At 38.5% G+C, this 25,069-nt stretch overlaps 1 protein-coding gene across 1 annotated transcript in view; it reads right to left on the bottom strand.

Moving 5' to 3' along the window:
• Positions 1-1,501: 1,501 nt before the first annotated feature.
• Positions 1,502-25,069, bottom strand: part of slc6a11b (solute carrier family 6 member 11b) — a 41,305-nt gene continuing 17,737 nt past the window's right edge. The window contains exons 8-15 of the mRNA XM_065265936.2: positions 20,357-20,460; positions 20,050-20,174; positions 18,404-18,516; positions 18,022-18,159; positions 15,207-15,309; positions 14,492-14,592; positions 14,055-14,225; positions 1,502-3,134 (exon numbers count right to left, since the gene is read on the bottom strand). Coding sequence (XP_065122008.1) covers positions 2,985-3,134; positions 14,055-14,225; positions 14,492-14,592; positions 15,207-15,309; positions 18,022-18,159; positions 18,404-18,516; positions 20,050-20,174; positions 20,357-20,460 — 1,005 coding nt within the window. The 3' untranslated portion in view covers positions 1,502-2,984. The remainder of the gene's footprint in view (positions 3,135-14,054; positions 14,226-14,491; positions 14,593-15,206; positions 15,310-18,021; positions 18,160-18,403; positions 18,517-20,049; positions 20,175-20,356; positions 20,461-25,069) is intronic.

Here is a 25,069-nt window from a genome sequence, read left to right on the forward strand (position 1 = left end):
GCCACTTTTGACAGTGTAAATCACCACATCGTCCTGTTGACCCTTAAGGCTATGTGTGTCTCTGGAACGGTGCTACTATGATTCAAGTCTTATCTCTCAGGCAGGTCATTTAGAGTATCCTGGTGAGTCTCAACGTCTCAATACCAGGGTACCTCAGGGCTCAATGCTTGGACCACTGCTCTTTTCCATATACATGACATCCCTAGGTTCTGTCTTTCAGAAACATGGCTTTTCCTACCACTGCTAAGCGGATGAAACACAACTCCACTTGTCATTCCCGCCTGCCGATCCAACGGTTTCTGTCTGCTTCTCAGCATTCCTGGGTGACATCTCACTCTGCTTGTGACATCTCAGAACTGCTTGTGATATCGACTGACCCATGGAATCATCACAGCCTTTCCATTAAACTAGGTTCATAGACCATTACACCTTTCACAACAGCCAGAAACCTGGGAGTGGTCATTGATGGTCAGCTTAGCCTCATGGGTCATGTTGACAGCACCACCCGCTCCTGTAGATTTATCCTTTACAACATTAGGAAAATTAGACCTTTCCTATCTAAGTATGCTACGCAAATCCTAGTCCAGGTTCTGGACTATTGCAATGTGCTACTGTCTGGACTCCCTGCCTGCACAATCAAAACTCTCCAGATGATCTAGAACAGTGCTTCCCAATCCTGGTCCTTGAGGCCCCATTGCCAGAAAGTTTTAGATGTCTCCTTATTTAAACAACTGATTGAACATATCAGCCTCTTTCCAAAATGGTAAACATGTCTCCCTAACAAGCTGATGAGTTAAATCAGGAGACATCTAAAACTTTCTGGGAGGGGGCCTTGAGGACCAGGATTGGATCTTCACCCGCTTATACAGATTTAAGTACCATTTAGATCCCTGCGCTTTTCCAACGTGCAACGTCTTGTGGTGCCGTCCCAAAAAGGGAAAAAAAATGCTATCACATACCTTCTTTGGATCTGTTCCACATCTGTGGAATGATCTGCCGGTTGCGACAGATCTGCTAATTCTGTAGCCATCTTTAAGAATTGACTAAAAACCCATCTCTTCCCTCAAATACCTGACTCACTAGTATAGAGTTTGATATATTTTTCTATTCTTCTATCTTTTTCTTTTATGTTCTAAAAAAAACCCCTTGGCTTTGTATACTGTTAGGTTTGAAGAGACTAGTTCTTGTGCACATATGTATTGCTGTTATTGCTCTAAATGCTTCTATTGTTATGGTCGCTTTGGATAAAAGTGTCTGCTAAATGACTAAATGTAATATTACTATAATCCAAGGTCTCACTGATCACTCAATCTGCCTTTTTTGTTGTAATATACTTTTTAGTTTACTCCAGCTATATCATCCCAGATAATAACTTTAAATGCATCATATCATCTTATACATTTTCCTTAACTCTTTCCCCGACATTGACGAGTTACCTTGTCAATTAATAGAAAAGGCTTCCCTTTAAACTCTAGCTAAAATAAATTAGAGAACCACAGAATTTCTTTTTACCTTTTATTTTTAAAAATGAGTAAGCAGACAATTCTTATGTTCTGTGAATACCAAAATCTGTGTATACAGCAATATTACAAATCCATTATACGGCTGGAACTTTTTTTTATTGTTGAATGACTTATCAAAAGTCCTCAGAGAAACAATGTTTTTCATCAAGAAAGAGTACACACACAAAAAAAACTAAAGATATTGTAAAAATATACATATATCTGAAAAGTTAACAGGATATTATAACATAAACAAGTTTATTTGCACAAACTGACGATGCAACGATGGATCAGACCAGACCAAAGATTGCGTACATGTGCGAAAGGGCCAGCGCTACATCCTGAGGAAACTACACTGAACACAACAGTGCTTGTGATTGTAACACTACAATAAAGATTTCAGTTGCATGAGTGTTGAATACTGAATTTCAAGGGTCAAGCACTTTTTTACAGCTTAATAAATTTCAAAAATACAGATTCGGTTGCTCCATTATAATTCTGTTACTTTCTCTTAGGCCAAAATATAGTGTCCTGTTACACATTGCATTGCATCAATCTTTCCACATCAGATATCTATTACAGCACATATCTAATACTCACCCAAAAATGAAAATTCTGTTTAGAAATGAAAATGATTTACACTTGGGTAAAATGCAAACTTTGTTTTATTTGAATTCATTGATAATTTGGTCCACAGCATTGATCAGTCTGTTCCTGAATTAACATAAAAACAACTGCAGATTGTTGTAATAAATTTTTATAAAAACTTTTATTGTGTTTTACTTTGGAACTTAACAGATCCAAAAACTAAAACTAGAAAATTACAGAATTTTCATCCTTGGATGAACTTTCCATTTGATGTTTTCCCAACATACAAACCAAATCTTCATCTGCATTTCTTCAACCATCAGACTGCCCTTAAACATCACAAAAACATCACAGTGATACTGTGAAAGTTCATGTACTGTCCACTCTCTGGACCACTACTCTGAAATCTGTGTTTGGTCTGTCAGCTTCAATTAAACTCATTTTAATAGGTGTGAAATGGGCCAGAATTCGAGGCGCGTAAGACGCTGCTAGACGGAGATTTACAGCTTATTCGACAACACACTGAGCCTCTTCTACAAACATACAGCCAACATTTGGAGTGGTCCTCAAAACATCTTCTACCCATTAGAAAAGTACACTACAGTAATCCGCACAGGGCCAAGAGTCAATGCGCAAAACCATTTCACAGCCAGTTATACCTTGGCATCTTTCTAGAGGTACAGAATTGACTAACGTGACAAAGAGAGACACGATGTAAAGACATTCTCATCTAGATTTAGATACCCATACAATCATGACATTAAAGTGTGATGTGTTACCTGTTTGTGCAAAACAACCAAGACTACAAATTTGATAATAGGTTTCTCTCTTTTTAAAAATAAAGGCAAACATCATTTTTCGGTGTCTTGTGTCGGTGATGTCCGTGTCTTGGGTTTAGAAATGTGTCTCCTTCTCTGTGATGGTAGAGATCTTGCCATCCGCTCTCATTTTGGCATCAGCGTCATTGATAGCACATGGACCCCTGGACCCGAGACGGCCCCTCATTTTCAGGTCGGGGCTGGGCGTGGTCAGCTTTTTGATTCTCTAAAATCATATAATAATATGCAGCATGAGTTTGCTTAAAAAGCACTTTTGTCATACACAGATTAATTTTTTCTTAAAGTACAGCACTATACTAACATGTGTAACAGAAGGGATTCTGAGAATATACATGATTAGGATTTGAATGTTTTTTTCATGAATGAAGAAATGACTGTCACAGGATTAACTTTTACATATGCCATTATAAGTTTTAACTGATAAAAGAATCGACTACAAGGGCACTTTAAATGTATAGCGGAAGATTTTATTTTTCCGGGTGGATCATCTATAGATCACAGCGCCACCATGCAGATTTCCTTAAAGAAATAGCAGATTTCCTATCTGAGCTTGTAGTCACTGTAGATAAAGCTCTTATTGTTGGTGATTTTAATGTCCATGTGGATAACCCAAAAGACGCATTAGGACGTGCGTTTATAGATGTTCTAAATTCTCTCAATATTAGACAAAACGTGACAGGGCCAACGCATACTCGTAAGCACACATTAGACTTAATTCTGTCACCCGGACTCAATATTAATGACGTCGAAATATCACCTCAGAGTAATGCAGTTTCTGACCATTACCTTGTGACATACACTGTACTTCTAGATAGGATCACTCAATCCACAACATGCTACCGACTAGCCAGAACAATAATTTCCACCACTAAAGATAGCTTTATTAGCACTCTTCCAGACCTGTCCCAAATGAAACATGTAGCAGATAACTGTGACAATCTAGATATTGTAATTGAAAACCTAAACAATGTCTGTTCTAACACATTGGATGCCGTTGCTCCCATTCGAAAAAACAGATTCAAAGAAAAACCGCCAACTCCATGGTATGACCATCACACCGCAGCCCTTAAAAAGGCAGCTAGAAAAATGGAAAGAAATTATAGAAACACAAAGTTAGAAGTATGGCGTGCAGCAGAGTGTTAAACACTACAGATAGGCTATTAAAACCACCAGATCTACATATCTTAGCAAGCTTATAAATGAGAATCATAATAACCCTCGTTTCCTCTTTAGCACAGTTGCGAAACTGACTACAAACAAAGAACAAACAGAAACCAATAGTAAACTTCAACACAATAGTAACGACTTCATGAACTTCTTTTCTAACAAAATTTCGGCTATTAGGGAAAACATCGTAGCTACCCAGGCAGCCACCACTCTACCCATTAGTTCACTTAACACTAGACTACCATACGAATATCTTGATTCATTTAAACCTACTACAATAGATGAGCTCTCTAAACTAGTCACATCATCCAAATCATCATCTTGTATATTAGACCCCGTTCCCACAAAACTACTTAAAGAGGTATTCCCTGTAGTGTCAACCCCGGTTCTAAATATCTTTAACTCATCGCTAGAAATAGGATACGTTCCAACAGCTTTCAAACTAGCAGTTATTAAGCCGCTGATTAAAAAACCACAGCTTGACCAAGGAGAACTTAATAACTTTAGACCAATCTCAAATCTCCCTTTTCTTTCGAAAATATTAGAAAAGGTAGTGGAAAGCCAGTTACGCACATTCTTGACAAATAATAGTACATATGAAAAGTTCCAATCAGGATTCAGGCCCCACCATAGCACAGAGACAGCGTTGCTTAGAGTTACAAATGACCTCCTATTAACATCCGATCGTGGTGAAATCTCAATTCTTATATTACAAGACCTTAGTGCAGCCTTTGACACAATAGATCACACAATCTTACTCAATAGACTAGAAAACTATGTTGGTATCAGTGCTCAGGCGCTAGCCTGGTTTAGGTCATATCTAACCAATCGCTATCACTTTATTTATGTAAATGAGGAAGAGTCATATCACTCCCTGGTTAAATACGGTGTACCGCAGGGATCAGTTTTAGGTCCTATCCTGTTCTCGTTATACATGTTACCCCTAGGAGACATTATCAGGAAACATAACATAAGTTTTCACTGCTATGCGGATGATACCCAGCTTTACATTTCCTCGCATCCCAGCGAAACACACATTTTCTGAGCTAAAAGACTGCATTAGCGATGTGAGTGACTGGATGGCACATAACTTTCTTAAGCTCAACTCCAATAAGACAGAGATACTTATTATTGAACCAAATCGCTACAAACATAATATGTCAGATTACAAATTGCACATAGATGGCTGTACTGTGGTGCCATCTTCCACGGTTAGGAACTTAGGTGTGATGTTCGACAGCAACTTATCCTTTGATAGTCATATCGCCAACGTCTGCCGCACAGCATTCTTCCATCTTAGAAATATCTCTAAAATACGCCATATACTGTCTACATCTGACGCAGAGAAGCTTATTCATGCTTTTATGACCTCTAGAATAGACTATTGTAACTCGCTACTCGGGGGATGCCATTTAAATCAGGTCAACAAGCTTCAGCTAGTTCAAAACGCTTCTGCAAGGGTACTTACTCGATCTAAGAAGTATGACCACATAAGCCCAATTCTGGCATCTTTACACTGGCTACCAGTTAAATATCGCATCCAATTTAAAATATCACTAATCACCTACAAAGCCTTAAATGGCTTAGCACCCTCATATCTTAGAAAATTACTATCAGAATACAATCCATCACGCACACTACGGTCGCAAAATTCTGGTCTATTGATTATCCCTAGACTATCAAAAGTGTCTAAAAGTGGAAGATCCTTTTCCTACTTAGCCCCTAAGCTCTGGAATGATTTACCAACCGATGTCCGAGAATCAGACACAGTCGATCATTTTAAATCTAGACTTAAAACTTTTCTCTTCAACAAAGCATTCGCGTAATTTGTCTAGTAAAGGTTCTTAACTCGCAATAGTTATTTTCACAGAACAAAGCACTCACGGTCATAACACAGACCAACCAAATAAATAAATAAATAACCTTTTCTGCATCAATACTTAAAATGAATTGCATTAAATAGTTTGCCACCGTTTGCCACTGAACCTGCATTAACGACGACAGTGGGGCTTCCGGCCTTAGTCAAACGGTTTGGCACGTATGGTTGGGTTGCGATTTTGGTGCTTTCGTGTGTCTTGTGAATAGTATGCCATACCGACCCGTTTGCCACTGAACCTGCATTAACGACGACAGTGGGGCCTCCAGCCTTAGTCAAACGGGTTGGTATGTATGGTCGGTAGGGGTGGCACGGTCCATGAAAAAAATCCGAACCGTTCGGTTCGCTTGTCTTGGTTCGGAGCGCGTGTGTACCGCACGGTTCAACGGTTCATGGCATGCACAATGTAGTCTCATGCCCTGTATGTGACCTCAGATTGCGTGTTTCCCTTTCGCGCGAAAGAATAGGTGACTGGTTTGGAGTATAAATACTGCAGGTTATGTTGCGTGTAGAAATGGCAAGTGGGAGAGAAAAGGAAGTCTGCCCGCAGTTGGAGGATGCGCCAGCGTCGTATAAGTTTGGTGTGTGGAAACATATTTTTATTTCATGTTACCCATGATGACAGCGGAAATAAAACAATAGATTGAACTGCAGTCTATGGGTTTAATGTGCTCGAACAGCCACAGGAGACCGCCTTCTCTCCGACCATTTATCTGAGGTACTGAACACTGTTTTACGTCTTTTCGTATTCAGCGCTATTTTTAGCCTTTCATTGATAAAATTAAAGCGGCTGATTTCCGCGTAGTTTCATTTTGCTAGCGTGTGAAAGTTGCGCGATCTTATTTTAGAAATTGCCCCTCAAAGTAATCAGGACAGAAGTGGTCAAAAGTGGACAAAAGAGACATATGTAAATATTACAGGTGTAAAGGTTATGTTTCTCTCTCGTCCACATATACTCTCAGTATTAAAGCAGCCTCTCAGTGATAAACCTAAGAGCTACACTGAAGTTGGCATTTTAATAAATGCAAGTTATCTTTGTGTGCTAAAAATGCACATAAAGTTCATGTAGATGGCAATACACATTCTCTTTTTTGCCAAATAAATGAAAAGCATGTTGAAATCATCAATGTCTTCCCTCTTGCTCTATCAAAACCGCATCTGGCTTTCCTCAGGGATGGTCCCAATAATGTGCTTAAAGTCAAATTCAGTTTGTGCATGATTACATGATATAACTTTTTTTTAATACTGTATCCTAAATTATGGATAATTAATACATTAACAATAAAAAATAACAACAAGAACCGTACTGAACCGAGAACCGTGACCATAGAACCGTGATACGAACCGAACCGAGGGTTTTGTGAACCGTGCCACCCCTAATGGTCGGGTTGCGTTTTTCGCGCTTTCGTGTGTCTTGTGAATAGTATGCCATACATACCCATTTGCCACTGAACCTGCATTAACGACGACAGTGGGGCTTTAGGCCTTAGTCAAACGGGTTGTCAGGTTTCATTTTCTCTTAAAGACCGGAAGGTGACCCTTATTTACCATATATACCCTCACATTGGGCCCCCAATTTGGTAAATCCTCAACTGTGGATAATATAATTATGCCGCAATAGTTAGTCTGTCTGGAACTAAGCCGAGTTAAACCACATCACTGTGTGACACTTCAATACATATGAACGGCCGCTACACTAATACGATTTTGTTTTTCTCTCCCTGTCTCGTCCTTGACCTGAGGACAACGAGACAAACAGATCCAGTCCCGGTAGATGTGAAAGTCGGCACACCTCTGATCTACTGGCCGTCCTTCAATGTGACGCCCAGCTGATGCCTGACCAACGATCACCGGCAGAACCGCTTAATCTCCTTATCCGTTCTCCCAAGGGTTTTTCCTAGGGATGCACCGAATGTTCTGAAACAATACGGCCGAAATGTTGTGATGACGCAAACAGAAACCGCGCCCTGCACGTGCTTGTCTGAAGCAACATGTATGCGGCGTGGATGTATTTAACCGCAAAAAGGCGCTAAAGTACGCACAGAGGCACATGCGGTTGTGTCCGGTCCAGACGTGATCATCACAGTGAGTACTAGTGCTGTGTTCAAAATATCGATACGACGATACATCGTCATGGACGCCTGACGATGCGCGCATCGATACAGCACCTTCCGTATCGATTCGGATGTACTTTTGAAAGTAACGTGACAAATTGCTGTTGATCCGTGATCCATATGGAAAGGACGCATGTGTCCCGCGGAGTACGTAGAGTTAAAGGTGCCGGGGTATACTTTCACTTTGCGTGTCTGTCTCGCTGGCGCACGTGTCTGCATAGTGAGCCGCGTATTCGCGCTCTCTCTCTCATGCGCGAATTAAAGTCAATGAGTTCAGTATGAAAGCGTAGATATATTAGCCTATACTACTACAAAGGGCTTTATTAGACATGCTCTTATAAAACAGTACTGACGCATTTGAGAAGAAACACGACAAAGATCTGCATGTGAAAAGTGTACGTCTAGAGAAGAGATACTGAGCTACTTCAAACTATAACTGTCACATTAATAATCTGATTTCTATTAAATAGTATTAAGTCTGACTGCATGTTTATAGATATATTCATAGATGTAGAATAATGAGAGACAAGAGTAAGGCACCATCTTTGTTAAACTGCTTTTAAAAAAACATAAGTTAAGTATTAACTCTGGGATTTTAAATATTTCTAATAGCTAATAAATGAATGGCAAAAACACAACTGTAACAACACTGCTTATTCAATGTACAATAAACAAATAATAATAAAAAAAAAATAATAATAATAATGTTACTAAATTCTGAACAAAAATGTAATTCAAAATAGTCTTGTATTGTGATGCGCATCGTATCGGGACCCTTGTATCGGGATGCGTATCGTATCGGGGAATTGTTGGCGATACACAGCCCTAGTGAGTACGCCCTTCAAAGATCAGAACTCTTGAGGTGTAAACTTTAGAGAGAGTCGCGCAAATGTGTCTCATACTGTATAGTCCATTAACATGTGCCGAACAAAGCAATGAAAAACAACGTAACGTTTTTATGCTGCGCTGTTTGGGATTCGCCTTCGTTCTCTGTGTGCGCGCGCGTTTAAGTGCCCTCAATAGTGCACACACGAGTGAGACGCAAACAAGCGAACGTAAAATCTTTCTGTTATTGACAGGGCACATATAAACAAAATTATCTCCAAAGTATTCTTTTTCTAATAAAAACATTTGTTTATGTCTTAAGTGTATGTATAGATTACAGTCATAAACCAGTCTCTGCTTATTTAAAGAGACACCTCAATTACTTAAGTCTAACAAAGAGACAAATAACTCTAAAAATAATAATATATTTAATTTATACATTAAAGACAGTGTTATGACTCATTTAATTCGATTTCTGTACCTAATGCTAATGTTAGCCCTTATTAATGTGCAGCTTTGTTCTTTTTTATAAATGTTTGTAATTTCTTTATTTGTTATTAGATTTTCCCCACCCCCTTTTTGCTGATCTGAAAAATAATCCGATCCGTGCCTCAAAAACTGTAATGTGATCTGAACCGTGAGTTCTGTGATCTGTCACACACCCCTAGTAAAGGTAGTACACAGTGATAGCCATAAATGCATTTGTACTAATAATTGGCATAATAATTTATTTCGGTGTTTCGGTTTCGGTTTTTCGGCCTTGGTTTCCTCATTTTCGGTTTCGGCCAAGAATTTTCATTTTGGTGCATCCCTAGTTTTTCCCTCCTAGGACTTATTTTTCCTCGGATAAAAGCCCGGGGTTTTTTTTCTCCTAGGGGGTTTTTCACCCCGGGGAGGCAGCCTTTTTGGGCTTTACCTAGCTTCCTCTTCTAGACGTTGCTTTAGTAATACGTGCACTTATAATATTGAGTCATAGCCGCAGCAAATTTAACTGCTTATGCTATCATGTATTTTGTTGTGCCATCTGTCGTTTTTCTGTGCTTTTCACTGCTTCTATTTATGTAAAGCTGCTTTGAAACAATTGACTTTTGTGAAAAGCGCTATATAAATAAAATTGAATTGAATTGAATTGAATCAAGACTATTGGTCATCTCAGTTGTCAATCATTCTGGTGATATGTTTACGTAAGGCCGTCGTACGTGCTCGTCCCTGGGTTCGCTTTCTGCACATGCACACTTTCAGGTGTATATGTGTGGTGGTCTATGGATTCATTCATTCCAGGGTTCTTGCAGGTTCCAGCAAGTTAAATAGAAATGACTCAATGTAGCACCAAATACTCCATCCTAGTCTATATAATTAAAAACTACCATGCTTTGATGTTCTTTCTCTGTTTTCTTTGTTTCTATTTTATTTTAAGCTGCTTTGGTATGATGAAAAATTGTTAAAAACGCTACATAACTAAAATTGACTTTTTATATATTTTATATATATTCTTATTTATATATATATATATATATTACATTATTATATATTACAAAACACCAGCTTAAAATTCAGAATCAACACATGTCAGCCAGCTCAAAGGTTTATGTATTAAGTCATTATAGTAGTATTCCTGCAGCCTCTTGGAAAATACTAAGAGAACCCCTGGGATTATTGAACCAATCAGAATAGAAAAAACAATGAGTCATTAAAGCTGCAAGCAGCGATGGAAGGACCCTCGCAAGCATTTGCACCGCCACCCTATGGCCTTAGTAAAGCATTGAACCAGGTGGGTAAATTTAAGTGGGTAAATATAGGTGGATATTTAAAGGAACTTTGATGTGCCACACCTCTTGTGTGCAGCAGGTGGTGCTGTGACTGTAACTGATTGTTGTTATATTGATGTGTTCAGGCCAGGACAACTTCATGTTTCATTGCGAAACATCACTCTTTGCCAGGCCGCCACGGAAACGCCCTTCAATGAAAAGTCAAGATCTTTGCAATTTATCATCGCAAAGGGCTTAAGATCAGTCTGACCAGATATGATGATGATTTGATTCAATCACTAAGAGCAGTAAATCATGGCGTAAAACATGGCATTTCCTGCTACCTCTAGGTGGCGCTATGACTGAAGCTGAATTTTGGCATGGAAATGTGTTCAGGCCAGGACTCTTATCAAACATGTAAAGCGTGGGTCAGATTGGACATTGTATGCCTGAGTTAGAACAACATCCTTTTTCATGGCGAAAACGCTGAAATTTGTCAGGCCGCCACGGACACGCCCTCCAACAAAAAGTCAAAAGCTCCGCAATTTAACATCGCAAAGGCCTTTAGATGATACTGACCAAATATGATGATGATCGCATTAAATCTCTAGGAGGAGTTCGTTAAAGTACGAAGCTTGGAAATGCCAAAATTTGCACAGAAATCACAGAGAAAATTCAAAATGGCCCACTTCCTGTGGGTTTTAGAGCCTGGTTCAAAGGGACTTTTTTGTAGGTCTTGGGGTGATAGATGATCCAACCAAATTTCGTATCTGTACGTTTTTCGTAGCGGGAGGGTTGTTCTTTTAAAATTTTGCAGGTGGCGCTATCGAGCCATTTCTACACGCCCACTTCTGACGTCTATACCACATGTAAATTTTTGTCACTTCTGACGCGTGTGCAAAGTTAAATGAGTTTTCGAGCATGTTTAGGCCCTCAAAAATGCGATTCATTTCAGAGAAGAAAAAGCAGAAGAATCTGAGCAAAAACAATAGGGCTTTGCACCTACGGTGCAGGCCATTCTGGCCTGCTCCTCGGTGCTCGGGCCCTAATTAGAAGCCTCATTTCTTAGCCCCGCCTTCCCACCTGCGCTTGCAAACTCAAATCAGTGAGAGAATCGTGACAAAACTGCAAGCGCAGAGGGACCAGTAGATGTCGGGTTATTTCAGGAAATAGTTTTCCCTTCGTATGCAACAAGTCATATACAACTGGTTTATTTTACACACAGAGACAGATTCTGCGCGATTAATTCATATTTGCCATTCATGAACGTGTGTTTTTCATTGCACACCACTGTTTGCAAACTTGCAATGCTTTTGGCAGTATTTCATCGCAAAAACCGTGCCAAAAGTGTAAGCGCGGAAAAACTGAGGTCAGATGCATACAGTTCATACTTATTTGCGTAAATATGAAGTTTCAGTTTTAAAAGACATGAATTACACTTACGATTAACAGTAGAATGTTGCAAAACTTGTTTTCTTATGCTTGCAACTTGATTTACACCTTTACAAAACTGTTTTTGCACATGCAAATTTATTTTACGCTTGCAATGTCAAGTACATTCTTACAAATTTTATCCTGCGCATGCAAATCTTTTAGGCGCTAAATTACCTTCATATGTATTGCACATTGTGAGTATAGTTTAAACTAATTTGTATCTCTGGTGCCTAGGTCAACTTTTCCAAGAAAAAAGGATAAAAACAAATAGATAAAAAAATAATCAAATTAACCAAAGCAGCATATACAGTATTTAAGCCATCTAAAAAAAGATTTCCAACCCTGCCAACATAAGTAACACATACAACCTGTAGATTAATAGATTTTAAGGGACAAGAAGTAGGATTTACCCCATCTAGTGGTGAAATTGTATTTTGCATTCAAACGAACAGTGCTCTCTAGCGCCTCGCCTTTCCAAATGCATGTTGCAACTATGGTAGCCGTTATGTACTCACTGATCTCCTTGTCCGTTTCAGCTGGGTCACGTGTTCTGAACGAAAACGCGTTGAGGAAACGCGTTGTTAGGTTAGTGCTTTTTGTCCCTCTCTGCTATTATGAGGTGTGTTCAAGATCATCTGGCGCTGCGCAGACCGAATGTCGAGGTTTGCTGCTTGCAGTTGAGGAAGGAACTGAAGACGGAGCCGTCAAGCCGGACACCGGCTGCTGGCCGTAGTGACGTGTGCGCTGTGTTTCCTTGTTTTTAATCGCGAATGAAGTGAATTAGATGGTGAATTTGATAAGCACAAATGTAAAAAATAAAAAGTTATAACATTTTATATCGAATATTTTAATTGCTGCTTATACTGTATACCCCAAAATATCGGGAAACAAGGCTATATTATTTAAATTCCAATAGAGTTTGTTATTTTCATTTTTATTTTATTACACAACACAATATAACATTTATGCATATTAACGTGTTTTTTCCTGTTTTAAAAACATGAATTTATAATGTTTATTAGTGGAACTAAAGGTTGTATTAAACTTGAAACACACGTGATTGTTGTGGCAGAATTACATACTGGTCCGGCATATATACTACACCGCTTTCAGTCGGTTTCAGTGGTTTCGTGTTTACGGATTATTTTTTTAGAGCAAGGAAAAAAATTATCGGATAGGGAATGCACCGGCTTCGTGTGGACATAGCCTCAGTTATGCGGTAGTCAATCCTGCAGATGCCCCCTTTAATTAAAAAATAAGAAAATTGAAAACAATCAATCAACTTTTCCAATTTTTTGTTCTCCTATTTGTAAACAACAGTCAGGAAACAACTTGATTCCCGATTTTGGTTTTCCAATTTAAAAGGAAAAAACGTTGGTGTAGAAACGCGCAGCAGAGAGCTTGATGACTTAACAAACAATAAATGAAACTGTAACCTGACATTAACCTTCTGTGTTACAGTGTACACAATACGTCACAACAATATTTTTAAGCCACATACGGCTTAAAAATGATATCTGAAAGCCAGTGTTGACATTTAAAATTACCTAAACAAACACGCCCCTACCCTAACAGAATCTGAACCTTCTTTTGATAGACCTGCCCGACACATACGCAAACCAGGTCGTTTAGTAGACACGAACTTTACTGCTGATTGGCTACAAGTGTGTTTTGGTAGTCTGCCCGACTCCATTCTCCAAAGTGTTTTTCAAAAATTATGCACCCCGCCTTTAACATTCTATATTTGATCATGCATGTCTATTTTTCTTTAAGATAAAGCAAAACATACATACTGTATAGTTTTAGGTTATTTAACCTAAGAACATGGGTATGATCATAGAAGGTTAAAAAAATAACACATATTTTAAAACCTTTGGAAAACAATCAAATAAAGATGTTTGAGAACCTGTATCATAAAGCACATCAGATTCAGATTCATTAAAACTTTAAGATGCTTTTACCTCACGGAAGGTTCCCTTCGTTTTCCAGATCTGATATAAGATTCCCACAGGGATGCACACCATTGAGGACAAAGCCATCATCCATCCGATGCCATAACCCCAGTCTGGATATGTGTACACATTATTATACTTCAGAGGCTTGTATTTGATCAAGAAGAACAGAAAGATCCCCTGAAAGTACAGAGATGGCATTCATACATCTGCTTACACCATTTACCATGATGTATAAAGAGATGATCCCAAAGAAAGGTTACTGAAGTTTGTTATTTATTAATTTATCCATTCATACCAAATCCTAATGTTAACTTAAAAAATGAAGTGGATGTGGATGTTTGGCTTATAACAGAAATATATATTTTTTTATTTAAATGACAGAATTATTAGAAAATATATTCTGGTATTATGGTAATATTAATCATGAAATAATAAATTCTTACAGTGCAGATGCCAGGAGTGAAAAACTTCCAGCACCATTTGATGAAGAAGATGGGCTTGAATCCAATCATGTCTTCAATGTTCAAATAAAACCTGTCGCTACCTGATTATACAATGAGATTAAACACAGTTGATCATCAAATCTCAACGTTTACTAACAAGTCTTCCAGTGTCTGAAAAACAAATTTCAAACATGCATGTACTAGCAACCTTTACACTGACACTGACTGTAAAACACTGTATGATTTATAATGATTCATTAAATGCACTCTCTGACTCTCACCAGCAGGTGGCATAACAGCTACAGGAATATGACTGATAGCACAGCTGATGTAAAACTCAATAATAACAGTGGTCACAGCCGAGGTTATTCATTTAAAATAGCCCAAACAGTAACATGTACTGTACGTGACAGAATCCACACAGTTTCTCAATAACTTGACATATCTGTATCAATTACCATTTTATAATTGCAATATGTACAGCCTAACATTTCTGGCTTAAGAGAAGAAAAGATAGATTAGTAACAGGCATATTAAAAGTAAAAAAAATAAATAAATAAGAAATGTATTTAAAAGACACAATAAATAATGTAAAAGTGCAGCAAAAATGTGAGACATTACACATCACAAAGTGTGAGACGTAAATGTGTCTAGACTTGAGATGTTTAGTAATGAAATATAATATATTCATACTGAGTGGTACAGATTCTCTCACCATAGATCCAGCCGATACAGATGGACTCAAAGATGGCCACAAATAACAGACACATGCCACTGGCTGCATATGCGTCAAAGAGCTGGAAGACATACATGCCACCCTAAAAGAAAACACATGCGGTCAGAGAAAATACAGCAAAATAACTTTTACTAAAAGTAAAGGTAAAGTATTAAACGAAAAAAAAAAAAAACCCAAAAACTGGTACAGTGCTGCTATCACATCATAATAAAATATGCTACATACACCAGCTTGACCAGGCTAAAAGACCAGCTTATAGGGCTTGGGCGCCACGTTGCATTCTGGGACGTGGCGGCCATATTGATAGCCTCGCGAATGTAAACATACAGCAAGTCGAACGAGGAGAAGCAGCAGAGTTGGGAGAATTAAAAGAAAGAAAAAAGATGTTAGAATCCGGAAAAGGATGTGGAATTTACTAGGATACGTTAAATATGGAAGCAGGGACTATTAACAGTTTGGATCCATATGAAAAAAGAGTGAATAAAGAGCCTTTTTAAGATAACAGCGTGGTTGTTGTGAGAGTACGATTTCACGCCAATCTGTAAGCAAAGTCACGTATGACCTAGCTTCACAACTAGCTTAGTTAATGCAGCAGTTTTTGTATTTTTTGCTGTCAGCAGAGGGATAGCAACAGAAAGATGTTGAAATTTTCCCGTATTTTGGGCGAGTAAACCGGGACATTTCCCTTATTTTCAATGTTCAATGTTGACTTAAGCTAATATAAATTAATATTCAGATGTTAAACTTCACTGTTGTATATATAAATGTCATTTATATGTCATGTATACACATTACTGAGGGGTTGAGGTTAATTTTTGGTTTCCTACATTGAATAAAACATAATGAAGTGTTGTCCTTATCTGTAATTTTTAATGTAAATTACTTTTAATGTGTTACTTTATTATTAATACAGCAACGGTTTACCATGGTTGAAAAAATAAAGATGAATTAATCAAATTAAGACACACGATTGAGAGAAAGTATGTCTATAAACAGAGCGCAGTAGTCCGAGTAGCAGTAAAGGAGGCAATCAACATGGCCGCCACGACAAGTAATGACGTCACGACCCCCCAGCCCTATTAAACAAACTACAACAACTTCCAGCCAGACCAGCTAAAAAAGTGACCAAAACACCTCTTAAACCATCTGCTACACCTGCTAAAAGTTTTTCTTCAGCTGGCTTTGTTCAGCAAGGAGCCATTAAATCTTGCCATCAGAGGACACATTTTATGTCCAAATTCAATGTTTGCTTCACCTCATGTCTCCTGAGATGCTTTCATCTAATGGAAATCTGAGGCAGCAACCTTCACTGCCTTCAATATCTCACAATCCCCTGTGTGTGTGTCCAAAGGGAAGGGAAGTGCTCAAGCAGTATAAAGTTTGATAAATAAAATAGTGATCAGTAGAAGCGTTAGTGTTTGATTGCATATCTAGATCTTAAATATTTGAGTGGTTCTGGCCAAATTGCTTTTTAATTACAATTTTAAATATAATTTTGTTACGCTGCCTATGAAATATGTCTGGGTGAATTCCCAAAAGAACGGATCTCAAACAAACCATTCATTTTCTCAGTTGATTGTCACCTATGATGGGGTGCTTTGATAGGGTGTTGCTATGCATTTGCTAAGGGGTTCAGTGTGGTTGCTAGGTGGTTGTCTACTAGCCCACTCCCATATCCCATAATATTCTGGTCCTTATAGATTTTACTGTATAGCTATTACATAGATTAGTCTTTCAATCAAAGTTATGCTAAGAAAAATTGTGCAAATGGTAAACAAATAGTCCAAGAGAAATCATATATGGGGATAGAGTTTTGGGCAAATATTTTTGTGAGCAATATTAGCAGCAATGCAAATACCACTATTAACTCACGTTTAAAGGGGACATTTCACAAGACTTTTGATCGTTAAAGATGTTAAATAAATCTTTGGTGTCCCCAGAGTACATATGTGAAGTTGAAATTGACAATTTGTAGGTGTGAGCAAACTGTGTTGTTTTTGGGTGTGTCCTTTAAAATGCAAATGAGCTGATGACATCACAAGGGGAGACAAATTTCAATTACCTATTTTTTCACATGCTTGCAGAGTTACTGGGTTGATCTTTTTCACATTTTCTAGGTTGATAAAGCACTGGGGACCCAGTTATAGCACTTAAACAAGGAAAAGGTTACATTTCATGTTTTGTCCCCTTTAAATGAAACCCTGACTGTTGTTATTCCATGGAAACTCAAACTGATCTTAGATCTTCCCACAGAAGAAAGCTGAAAGATGTATTTTCTCATCCTGGTAAGAGAATCTCTGAAAGTGCATGGTTCAATGGTTTTCTTCATGAAACATACAGTGTAAGTGTTCACGTGACTGTGCTTTACGGGTGCAGAGCTCTTCTCTCTGTCTATTTTTACACACTTACACACTCCAGCCATAAAAGCAGAACAGGAACACACAGTAACAGCCAGGCGGTGACAGCAATTAGCCAACACTCTGCAGTGCTACCAGCGTTACCTTACTGATCCATAGCATTTAAAACTGATTTTAGTGTACAATAAACAAAGAGCTAAGAAGAACCAAGCATGACTACATGGAAAAATGAGCAATCCTGAATAATATGATAACAAACTGTCTTATTTTATTAGATCTATTAGTTCTGGCTAAAACAAATCTGTGTTTGTATAGATCTGTAACGGTTGGTGATGAAAGCTCGTGTTTTACTAGGCAAAACACTGATCGATCCCAATTGGCACAGCACAAACTTGCAGGACACCAGCTAGTATACTGTATGTGAATAAAGACATTACCTCTGTTAACATTATCAGACCTAGTAAGAAGGAGACCACCGACATGCCCAGAATAAGCATTTCTCTCCGATAGCCCACACGGAAGGTTTTAGGATACATGTCCACGATTGCCGTCACAAGACTTTCCACACATACGAACTACAAAGATAGAGAAAATCTGTGCATTAGTAATATTGTGATTGAATTATACAGACATTGCTTGCTTTGTAAACATGCACAGTGCTTTAAATAAATCATGAGCGGGTGATCTAAAATGACTCTTAGATTAGAGAGATTGGCAATATATAAATCCAACGACCAGAATTTAAAGAGCTATGCTAAAATACTCTGCAAACAATCTGCCGTTAAATGTTATATAGCAGAAAAAGTTTTTTTTTGTTACCTGACTGTCCAAACCAAGGAAGATGAGCATTAAAAAGAAGAGACAGGCCCAGAGTGGAGCCCATGGCATCATGGTCACAGCTTTAGGATATGCTATGAATGCTAGACCAGGACCTGAAACATACAGTACAGATTGACAATTTCATTTAGATTACAAATTCACTTTGTCGGATGTCTGTAACACCTGGAGAAAGCTATCCAACAGCATTAGGAATCGTCTCATTGACGTCTATTAATATAAATATTTTTTTTCTGCATGTAAAACAGAGTGTTGAGTCACAACATTTATTGCAATAAAATAAAAATAATTCTGTGGGATTACAGAGCTGTGCAAGCATTAATTAAAATGTTATTTACATAGATCAAATCATTAACCCTTAAATGCATAAATGTTTCTTTAGTGACCCAAAATGTTTATCTAGCATCAATCTCTAAACTTGAACTTAAAACTGTCCTAATACTTCATTAACCTCATCTCATTCAGAAATACTTGCTGGCAGAATTCATTTAGAGTCTGATAAAAAAGCTAATTTACAAATCAGATGCACTTAGAGGGTTTTGCATATAAGCTCTTCAAATCCTTATTTCCTATCTCTTACATACATTTTATCTATGTAAATATACTGTCTTAATGTATGCATAAAAAACATAAATGCCACTGTATATGTCTTCATTTCATTCAACTCCAGATATTATGTTTATGAATATGTACACATATTTATAGACATTTAGAAAAAATTTAATGCTATAGACGGTTTCATCGAACGCACATGATACACGTCTGGATCCGAACCTTACTTCCGGTTTCGTTTTTTTAATGGTCTGACTAGTTGCTAAACTGATCTCTTGAGCAAATGCCTCGTCGAAAATAACAAATGTTTTGGTTTCCTAGGTAATCTATGTGTTGTTTTGTTTGCTTGTTATATAAATAAACTATGTTTAAAGAACTTTGTTGTTATTTATAATTAACGGAGTTTACCGGAAGTTACCTGCAGACAGCGGCTTGTTTATGTTGAAACGGTTAACTGCTGAAACGGTCTATACATGTAACATATTTATACCAAAAATAACTAACTCACAAATATGATCTCATTCTTTAACTCAATATGTATCAATATATGATAGGACATCTGGTCCTCCTTCAGTGGAACTCTATGGGATTTTCTGGCAAGATATTTAATGAAATAACAGCACACCTTCCCCTGTGTTTACCCCGGGTACAGTCCAAAAACATGCAGGTTAGGTGAACTGGTGATGCCAATTTGCCCTCCCCTCAATGTGTGTATAGATCAACTTAGTGTGGATTAACCTACCCTTACCCTGGAATGGTGTTACGAGTAAACAAATAAATATCATATAATAAAAGAACATAGACATGCACCAGCATTTCACATAAATTTGTATTTCCCTTTAACATGAGCAAAAGCAATAGTGTTGCTTGCCTTAGCAAACACAACTAATAATACCTTTATGATGATTGGTAAGTATCATTTTGAAGTTTACATTCAATACTCAGTCAGTTCGTAGTCATCCATCCTCTATTGAAGTAAATAAGTAATGTTGTACTGTTAAATAAGTCATTCGATAAGAGTCTTTATAGTAAGGGAGAAGCTTTTAATAACATGGAGTCCATACACAAACACTCACCTGACTCTGCCACCGCCTCTATTGGCACATTCTGTTCATATGCCATAAATCCCAGCACAGAGAAGATGGCAAATCCTGCCACAAAACTCGTGCCACTGTTCAGACAGCACAACATGATGCAGTCCCTGCAAACAGACTTACAGTTACAGTGGATCACAGTATAAATCAATAGACCAAAAACTTTTTTGCGAATTTGTCGTTTCCATCATGGCTTGTGTAGCAAAACATAAGCAATGCACATCATTGAAAGTCTACATACTAGAGAAGCAGCATTTGGTTAAATGTCGTCATTGAACTGAACTCTTACTTGTAGCAGTTGTTATTATAGCTGTTGTAGCTGCCAAGAGCAGTCAGGCAACCCAAACATATGGCATACGAGAAGAATATTTGAGTTCCAGCATCCACCCATACCTGTAAAAATCAACAGTTCATCACACCGACAGAGAAAAGTCTGCTACTGACAGTCCTTATGTTATAAACACTGAAAGACACCATTTTCTAGATTAAACAGTGAATGAGTACACATGAGGTCAATTATTAATGTGGTACTGCAGAACACTCATGAGGATTTATGACTGTGACATTACATAATTAAGAGCTTTTAGTATCTTTAAAAGAGCTTGTAAACAGAAACAGATAATAATTAATTTATTAATAAGTCCACAAGATCTGTATCCTTCAAAAAAGATCTTCAGAAACCTATGGGTGTGTGTACATCTTTTTTACAGTCTATGGTGTAGACAAGCGGGGGAGTGGGGCAATCATACTCGGGTATAGTTTGTACATCGACCAAAATTATAAACGCAAACTTTTTGTTTGTGCCACCATTTTTCATGAGCTGAACTCAAAGATCTAAGACTTTCTTTATGTATGTACAAAAGATCTATTTCTCTCAAATATTGTTCACAAATCTGTCTAAATCTGTGTTAGTGAGCACTTCTCCTTTGCTGAGATAATCCATTCACCTCACAGGTGTGGTATATCAAGATGCTGATTCGACACAGGTATGGCCACAATAAAAGGCCACTCTAAAATCTGCAGTTTTACTGTATTGGGGGGTCTGAAAACAGTCAGTATCTGGTGTGATCACCATTGCCTGACCCAGTAGAGTTGATCTGGTTGTTGATTGTGGCATGTGAAATGTTGGTCCACTACTCTTCAATGGCTGGGCAAAGTTGCTGGATATTGGCAGAAACTGGAACACGCTGTCGTATACGCCAATCCAGAGCATCCCAAACATGCTCAATGAGTGACATGTCTGCGAGCATGCTGGCCATGCAATGGATGTTTTCAGCTTCCAGCAATTGTGCACAGATCCTTGCAACATGGGGCCGTGGATTATCATGCTGCAACATGAGGTGATGGTCGTGGATGAATGGCACAACAATGGACCTTAGGATCTCGTCACAGTATCTATCAAATGCCATCAATAAAATGCACATGTGTTCGTTGTCCATAACATACTCCTGCCCATACCATAACCTCACCACCACCATGGGACACTCGATCCACAATGTTAAGATCAGCCAACCACACTACCACAATACGGCATACACACTGTCTGCTATCTGCCCTGTATGGTGAAATCCAGGATTCATCCGTGAAGAGAACACCAAAGTGCCAGACACCATCGAATATGAGCATTTGGCCACTCAAGTCGATTATGACAATGAACTACAGTCATGCCAAGACCCAGATGGGGACGACAAGCAGGCAGATGAGCTTCCCTGAGAGCTTGTGCAGAAATTCTTTGGTTTGGTAGAGTGTTTGAAACTTGTAGCAGCCGATTCAAGCAGTTGAAGTTATGTACTTTGTTTGTGCCAGAAAAATATCCAAAAGATTTTTCTGAGAAAACATTGTAGGCACATACAATTCTCATCGCATAAATGCACATGCTGATTTGAGAATGTGCAACATTTGTGCGTGACTTCACATTTTTTGATGCTGCAATTGCTGCAGTAAATATGGTGCAAAACATATTTTAATGTTTTGCACCATATTTACTGCAGCAATTGCAGCAAAAATGAACGCATGAGTTTCTTAATCTGTGACTCATTAAATAAGATTTGTGCAGCTGCACTGAAGGATTTGTGATGTGTAACCGTTCTGTTGTGTTTGAGGGAAAGAAAAATATCAACAAGTTAGTAATCTCCACTTAACTGCAAATCCCACTGTCTCAGGCGCTCCGTTCGTATGGTTTGGTTAAGTATGATGTGAGCGCGCTCTATTGGCCTGGGTATACTTTACTTTTTACAAGTGTGCGATGGTCAAGCTGAACTTTTTTATGCATCATTAAAAAGACCACATTGGTCAATTTTCTCCCAGTAAACAACATTGCTATGCTGGTTCACCACTTGGACAATTTTAATTAATTCCTTACATTCATATAGCGCTTTTCTCAGTACTCAAAGCACTTCACATATGAACAGGGAATATCCTCAACCACCACCAATGTGCAGCATCCACCTGGATGATGCGACGGCAGCCATATTGCGCCAGAACGCCCACCACACACCAGCTTATTAGTGGGGAGGAGACAGAGTGATATAGCCAATTAGTATGAGGGATGATTAGTAGGCCAACGGGCAAGTTTGGCCAGGATGCCAGGGCACACCCCTACTCTTTTCGAAGGAAATCCTGGGATTTTTAATGACCACAGAGAGTCAGGACCTCGGTTTAACGTGCTTTTTGACAGTATAGTGTCCCCATCACTATACTGGGGTGTTAGGACCCACACAGACCACAGGGTGAGCACCCCCTGCTGGTCTCACTAACACCACAACCACCAGCAACCAGGTTTTTCCCAGGTGGTCTCCAATCCAAGTACTGAGCAGGCTCAGCCCTGCTTAGCTTCAGTGGGCAAGCTGTCTTGGGTTACAGGGTGATATGGCTGCTGACATACAATCACTGATTCAGCAACAAACTTTTTGAACTGTAGTGAATTTGACTATTGGGATGACACCAAAGCTGGATTCTTGATGTAGGATTTGGATTTAGGTTGGCAACAAGATACTTCAAGGTTCCATCTGTCCTAAATGTCTTTTAAGAATAACCATTGCTCTTGAAAACCAGCTTCCAATTCGGATGCAGGATTTGCTTGCCTCCAACTCGCTAAAGTTTTCTCGCAGAACCCAAATGCTCTCAATAAAGTCGTTTTACTCCAAAGAATGAGAAAAGTGTAAAAATGTAGCCATAAGGGATCCATGTGAGTTGGTGGAAAATAAGCCGGCACCTCTTTAAAATGCTCTCACATAACCACTGAGCCCTTAATCTCTTTTACTGGGAAAACAATTGACATCTCACAGTATTTGCTTCCTCCAGCGGGTAACCAGGGTAACCCCTCTGACCTCACAAACACAGAGCCGTTTCCCTCCAAGAACATCCATTCTACGGGACGATCGTTTACGTCCGTTCTGTTTTAAACTCGGCCAGTGCGAATGCTCGGGTTTGGCTTTACTCGGACACGGCTCTCCATTAAAAAGCTGCTTGTTGATGTTGTGGCTAATTTGGAGGTTTGTTGTGCAACCTGAAGTAACGTTGTGATTGCAATTTAATTTCTAAACCAAGAGACAAAACTTGGTGTCGTCCTAACAACATGCTGTCATTAATGTCTATGATCTGTATTAGTCGTACAAGGGTCTTAAATCAATCTTTATTAAACTTTGCTTTTTTTGTAGAATGCTAGAAAAAATACAGGTGCTTAGTAAAAACAACACAGGTGTTTGTGTTAATATACCATCAAAACATTTTATTAAATTTCCCCTTAGAATTTAACTTTTTTATAAAAAAAGTATATTGTATAGTTTAACATTCTGTAAGTGTACAATTGTAAACAGAGATGGAAGCTCTTTGGCACAGAGGAGTGATTTGCGTGGAACTGAATTGATCGTAAAAGAAGCCGGTGAATGAAACAACACAGCATACAGTGTGTGAACAGACCGCTTATTGTGTGGCATAAAAGCTAATTAAACATTGGAGTCAGAGACGCCCCCATTGCCGAACAGCAGCTCTTTATCTCTCTTTCTCTCCTTTCCTTTATGTCTCTCGCTCTCTCAAGCTATCAATGCTACTCCACATACATCCCTTTAACTCTTGCTTTCTCTTCACTGGGATGCTGGAAAGGTAAAGCATGACAGACTGATCTCCACGTCTGAGGTTCAGCCATGTGTGGACGTCCTGTAATCCCGATAAATTGTCTAAAAGTTCCCAGGCCTCCTGGAAGTGCAACTGGCATGGATTCCTGGAGTCTTACAATGAAACTCATAGCTTCACTTTTACTCTACATTTCAGTAAGATATGCTATGTAAAATATATTTAAGGGATAATGTACTGTCAACCAGTCATAATCGCAAAATAAACCTTGACAGTGTGAAGCAGAGGAATGCTCGTGTCACCTTAAACAGGTTTATTTTGCAATAATTACTGGCTGACTGTACATTATCCTGCTTAATGCATGGCTAATATTACTAAATAAACAAACAATGGTTGAAATGATCATATTATGTGAGAAGAAACTAAATTTGCACAGCTACTGTATATTTGCCATTAATAGTCATTTACATGGTTGAGTGAATGTTATACAATATATTTCAAATATTTCACATCCGCATAATGCATTTATTGCATGGTATATTTCTGACTACCGACTGGGATGAAAAGATGCAGCAGCATCAAAGCTCAGTTTTATCACAGTTTACAGGCATTTACAGGCATTTGAAGGATAAGCACAGAAAGCCACAGTTGAAATGACAGTCGATAAAAGCAATCAGACAAGATTTATAGAGAGAATTGCTACTAGGATTGCGTGACATGACTTAGCAAGATGGTTTGTCAGGTCTGGATCTCAAAACGCAGTAAAGAAGTTGCTGGATTTTTCAACCTTGCAACTTCAGATATCTGCTCACAGGAAATCATGGATCTACATGACATATCTGCCTGCAAATCTTCCTACTTATGACTTTGGAAATTGTAGTTTACTTTGCAAAGCAGAAGGCTCATTTCATTGACTGGGAAGACTTTA

Source organism: Paramisgurnus dabryanus, chromosome 14, assembly GCF_030506205.2.
Source record: "Paramisgurnus dabryanus chromosome 14, PD_genome_1.1, whole genome shotgun sequence".
Lineage (NCBI taxonomy): Eukaryota > Metazoa > Chordata > Actinopteri > Cypriniformes > Cobitidae > Paramisgurnus > Paramisgurnus dabryanus.